Raw genomic sequence first — 5,870 nt, 5'->3', positions numbered from 1 at the left:
CCAACCATCAGACATGTTCAGATGCGGCTACCACCTGCCTGTCAGCCAAAGTCATGTTGTTTCTAGCTAGGACCTAGTGTCACAAATTGAAGAGTTGCTGGCCTCCGGCGTAGAAGGGGACATGTACAGTACCGTGGAGGCCGCCACAGCTACATGAGGCGCATACAGCAAAGACCGATGGAAGCAGCTACCCTACTGACATAACATTATTGTCTTGGTTTTTGAGGTGCATAGGATGAGAAGAACACGTTGAGCCGTGATGACAGGAGAAAACCAACCTGGCCCAGAATAATTATGTAACACTACATGTGGTTTAATGTTTCTAGAAAGTTCTGCATGTGTTTCTTCTGTAGCTATTGAGGCGGCCATGACAGGGCCACAGTGCAAGGGAGAAGGGCCAGAGGGAAGTGAGAGATGACATGGGAGTTCAATGCATAATGAAAATCTCTCCTCTGCTCATTCCATCTGTGGATCACTCAGAAGTCTTTGAAATGAAGGGAGAGTTTCAGGTAAAGGGAAGAAAGAGAGACACATACAACTCCTTTCCACTGCTCCTTTCCCTTGCTTTTCTCTCAGTTCGATATTTAAATGGTTGGATTTTTTTCCCCCTCAATTGCTGTTTGTTGATCATGTTTGTATCTTCACAGTGTGCTTTTAGAGTGGCTGTTCCTGACTGGCCGAAGTCAGTGGGTGATGTGTCAGTACGGGGAGAAGAGGATTGGCCCGTGGGTGGTGCGGATGGGCCCAGGGGCGGGTCTCAGGATGGCGTGGCTGAGAGGAGGGCCTTGCAATAGGTGATGGTGCGGGTGGTGTGCAGGAGCTGCTGCACGGAGAGCCAGTGGGTTCGAGGATGCTGCAGCGGCCATTGCTGCAGCAACAGCCAAGGGGTTGGGCAAAAGCCCTGCACCCAAAGCTTTGGTGAGATCCTTGGAGAAGGTCAAAGAAGACTAGAAGGGGTGCATAAAGAGACACAAGACAAAAAGAGAAAAGAGAGAGAGGGGGATAAAAGCATTAGTTCCAGAAGGTCAGCACATGGAGGGGAAACAGATATAGAGACCTTATTGCCATAATGCAGATGTTTCAGTTCAATTGAGTTAATATGTTCAGGGGCAGAACACAGCCAAAAACAGAACAACTGGCAGGCTTTTGTAGGGATCAAATCAACACATTCTAATCACTCCAAGGCCTTTCAGACCTTGAGTTCTTGATTATCACTGTCTATCTGATCTGTGGATCTCAGGTTTGTTGACTTGAGGAGTCAGAATTCAACAGTGAAACTTGAAAGGTTACCGTCAGATCAGCTCCCCTGTGCTTCTTGTGTCGGCTGAGGAGGGGGTTAGGCTTGCCTGCCATGCCGTCCCGGTGTCTTCGACTTGATATGTGCTGAAAGGAAAGAACACAGGAACAAGTTATTCCCATTTTATCTAAGTGAGGATATTTTTGTACAGGTTTTGGGACTGACTATATCTTGAGACCTTGAAAATTTGTTTTAAAATTAAATAATGGTAATTACAAATGTTCTCACAAAATTCTTGTTAGTATGCTATTTCCAAATGCTTATTTCCAAATAGTCAGTTATGTTATATGTAAAGTATTTTACAGATAATTGACTCATAATATTTTTGTATAGAAATACATATGGTGCATGATTTCTTTATCCTACCTGTTTGAGTTGCAGTTCAGAGTTGACCCGCACGTTGCAGATCTCACAGTGGAAGGTTCGTTCCTGAGTATTGGGGTCCACCGGCCCCCCTCCCTGCTCTCCACTGGGCTTAGGGCCCAAGCGAGGATACGCCTTGATGGGGCCCAGCCCGCTCCGTGCCTCCAGGATAGTTTTGTGTTTGGTACCTGCAGGCAGACAGGCACACACATACACAAGCAAAAAGTGTCACAGGTCAGCAATTCCATTAACCAAGATGAAATTATATATTTAGAAGCTAATGGAATTGAATGAAAAAATACAGTGGAGATGAATCTCTATTTATAACATATGAGTCATGCTGCTTCCATCTGTCTGAAGTAAAATGAGTCTGGACAGCGTTTCTCTGCAACTCAAGCACTGATGGAGAAACAGTGACAGTGACAAATGTCAGTGCATGTAAGAAAAGAAAATGTCTACCACTGGCTTGATTCTCCAATAAATTCCCACATATACACAACATTCAGAGTTGTATAAAGTTGTAGTGCTAAGTTTTTACCACTAGAGGGCTGCAGTCAAACAGCTGTGCAGCTGATGATCTGAAGGATGAACTCAAAGGCCTCTCTAATGTTAATATTATATTAACTTTTAACGTTGATAATGTTTGATTCATGGGAGTGGGTGAGATAAGGTCATACAGTATTCACAGCATTAAATTATACCACCACATGTGCCAACATCAATGACAGTGCTGGACCACTAAACCCTAACTGTCAAGATCAATAATTTGACTGTAAATGTCAAAGTTTGGAAATTTATGGCCGGGTTATTATAAGAAGCAGGTTTGTCTGGTCTGAGGATAGATTTGCAGTCAGACATTTGCTGTGCCAATCATGACACCTGTACTTTTTTCTGTTTCACTAACTATTTATGTGATGAAATAGCACTTATTTAAGGGCTGTACTTTTGTCATACTGAGAACAAATGAAGATCTCTAAAATCTAATTCTGAGAGAGGTTCACAGTGTTTAACACTCGATATGGTCATGTTTCTGGTTAAACAGCCAATGTTTCTGTCAATTATCAATACTGCTGAGCAATCTTGTTTCATTCAACAATTAAATAAAAAACTCAATTGATGTATTTCTTGGCTACAACAAGAAATAGATGTGAACTTGGGCCTCTTAATGGGCTCAACGTGTTCTGACCCAACGCCCTGTCGTAAATCCAATCATGAATCCAGCAAGAATAAAAACCTGGCAAATATTCAGCAATTCAAGTCAGATGTGAAGATAGCCATCTGCTAAAAATAATTCTAAACTGTGGGGTGCATGTTTCATACATGTATGTGTAGTTTTTCTATATGCAGTGCTTTCTCAATTTGAATAAATCCCACTCCAGGTGGTGAATTTGCAAAGAAGACCACATACAGAGAGGTGCTCTCACACATTACTTTCCCTTTCAAGTGGTCTGCAAAGCAGCACACCAAAGAGTGTTTTGCTATTAAGTAATCACACATTTTGTTCTTGGCTGAAAGGTTTTAGTCATGCCCCCCAATCAACCCCCTACCCCCTTTACTGGCATACCTCTCTATTCTCAAAGTAAAGCATCCTGCTGTCATTGGCTCTGACTTTGAATTTTTAGTCACTCTTTGAAATCCCTTTGAACAGAGTTAAGGTTACAGAAGTGAGAGAAATCATTGGGATGGGGTGGCTGTTGGGAAACATGGAGGCTCCACTGGGGAGGAAGGGGCTGGAATGACGGATTTCGCTCGTGGCCAGAAATGTGCTCTTTGGGTGTCTGTTTTTGCCTTTGTTCTATTTTGGTCTGACAATGGATGGCCCAGTGGATTTTTTGTCTTTGTAAGGTTGACTCATAGTGTAAAGCAACACACAACCAGACAAGGCATATTTGAAAACACAAAAATAGGCATTGGGTTGACAGGAAACTGTTGTGTAAAAGTTGAAATAACATACTTTCACTCCTTTTTTTTTTCTGGTGTTCATTCAGTGCCACGCACGCTGCTCATGTCTAGATGTCTGCGTGACATATGCTTTTATTTTTGAACCCTGCTAACATGCACAGTTTTGATTTTGAGGGTGATTGCTTCCAGATCGTTTCCCTTATACAGTTTCAACTCGTAGTCATGCAGGGGTTGAATTTTGGAGCCAACTAGCTGACAGCAGACTGTGACCTCTATGTGTGTGTGATTTCTTTTTATACTGCGTGTACATCATAAACATGCTAGTAGGCAGATGTAACACAAATGTATTGTTGTGTACTTGTTAGATAAACAATTAATCAGCACAAGATAAAGCATGAAGCCTTGCAGAGGTTAATCTAACCATAATGATGGCCGTGATTGCACTTTTATTGATTAATGCTTTATCCACAATAAGAGGTATTTGTTGGCTGCTTTCATGTCTGGCTGAGCTGGCTGCACAACACATTACTCAAGACAAGTGGGATACAGTTACACTGAGTCAGTCCCTCATTGTTTGTTGTATCTCTGTAGGTTTTTTTGGTATGTGTAGGAAAATGAATAACTCTCCAAAATAGAGAGTGGAGGTCAGCACATAACAAAATGTCGCCAGAGAAAAACAAGGTCAAAAGAAGAGCTAAGTTAGAAGGGCATAAAGGATTAAAGAAGGCAGCGGGCACCTGAGTGTCGTCATGTGTGAAAGCTGTCTGACAGAATGCTGAAGCTGGTATTGTGGTGAGCTCACCCACATAACATCCTTTTTTTCTTTTATTCCCCATTTAAATCCCCTGTGCAGTGGTTACCCGCCTTAACCATCCTCCTCTGCAACTGTTTCAAGTGGAAGGCTTCAGGCTATGAGGACCAGTTTTTATGCTGCGCACTGCAAATGACAGGACAAACCATGAATGTTTAAGTGGGGGTGAGTGTTCTTGTGCCTTGTGTGGGTGAAGAAAGCGGAGTGTGTTTGCAGCAGCTGCTCTATGAGAGAGCGGGCACACACAGGTGAGGCACCTTGACACAGCTCCTGAAACCAGGAGATCAGTGCTTGATTACATAGGTCGAGCCTGTCAGTGTCAAACAGATCAGTTATCTGCTGATCAGTGTTCTTCTCAGTACCCTCTGCTGGGTCGCAGTCAAGTCATCAACTGAGATGGTAGCACTGACAATAATGGCAGTCAGGTAGTTGACTGTATGTTTGTGTGTCTTTATGCGTATGTGAGGAGCCAAAAAAAGAAAAAAAATATCTGCCAGTATTGGTGTTATTTCATATTGCCAACTGATTTAACTCACATTTCAATCTCCACACAATTTATTAAAACTGCTACATTCTTCTAGACCTGGTGTTGTAACTGTAATAAATCAATAAAATATTAATCATCCTTCCATCAGTCATGTTATTAAACTGTCCGAAAAGCAGTAGTAAATGATTCTGAAATAAAATATTCAACGATATTTCCACAATAAATATATAATGCTGACTTGCAAATATAATTTAAAAGGAAGATGTAATAGTTGTATTACATAAAACCTGAAAGAGATCTTTTCAAGTGGAAAAACAGGGGTTTTTTAATTAATTTTTCTTTTGAACTGACAAACTTTTGGTTTTCCCTGAGCCCACTAATAGTCTTAACATTGTCTAGAATTGTCTTGAACAACCACTGCAAACACTTTACAGCTTTTACATTTTTGGAAAGTCATAATAACATAAAAGTTGCAACATGAATCTTTCTTAGTAAAATTCCTCTTACACACAGGATGTGATTAATTTAGTTTCCAGCAAAAACAACAGCTGCTGTGTGGTTTGAGTTAAACAGTTGAGTTCAACAGAGAAGAATCCAACCATAGCTGAAAAACTGAGGGAAGAAAGTTTCACTTCAAGAAAGTCATCAGCAGAAGATCCGAGGGGAACGACATCACAGTTAATTCCACATTGTTTGATTGCCAGCTAATTGCTGGCAAATGCAGGAGTAATGCAGAACTTTCAACGTATCAGAGCTCACAGATTAACCCACCTTTGTTGTGGGCCTCCAGCTGTGACAAGGAATTGACAGCCACCTTGCACAGTGAGCAGTACAGCAGCTTCTTGGCCTTGTCCTCCTCTGTCTCTGGATTGGACGGGCTGCTGGAGGATGAGGTGCCGGCGGCTCCTGAAACCAGGGGTCCAGATCCGGGCTGCTCTGAGCTGGCACTGCCACTGCCGCAGCCTGGGGAGGAGGAGGAAGGGGGGATCAGGGGAGGAGTGGGGGTGGGC

At 42.4% G+C, this 5,870-nt stretch overlaps 1 protein-coding gene across 2 annotated transcripts in view; it reads right to left on the bottom strand.

Annotated features, from left to right (window-relative positions):
- Window positions 1-11: 11 nt before the first annotated feature.
- znf385a (zinc finger protein 385A) overlaps window positions 12-5,870 on the bottom strand; it is a 24,817-nt gene continuing 18,958 nt past the window's right edge. The window contains exons 5-8 of one of the 2 annotated variants that reach the window (XM_035656987.1): window positions 5,632-5,870; window positions 1,664-1,848; window positions 1,291-1,383; window positions 12-947 (exon numbers count right to left, since the gene is read on the bottom strand). In XM_035656987.1, the coding sequence (XP_035512880.1) occupies window positions 699-947; window positions 1,291-1,383; window positions 1,664-1,848; window positions 5,632-5,870 (766 nt within the window). In that variant the 3' untranslated portion in view covers window positions 12-698. The remainder of the gene's footprint in view (window positions 948-1,290; window positions 1,384-1,663; window positions 1,849-5,631) is intronic. The other variant, XM_035656988.1, reaches the window with a different exon arrangement.

The sequence above is a fragment of the Morone saxatilis genome, unplaced genomic scaffold, assembly GCF_004916995.1.
Source record: "Morone saxatilis isolate NCDOM2014 unplaced genomic scaffold, NCSU_SB_2.0 Contig15, whole genome shotgun sequence".
NCBI lineage: Eukaryota > Metazoa > Chordata > Actinopteri > Moronidae > Morone > Morone saxatilis.
Note: the sequence above shows the minus strand (reverse complement) of the source record. Positions and strands in the feature narration are given on the sequence as shown.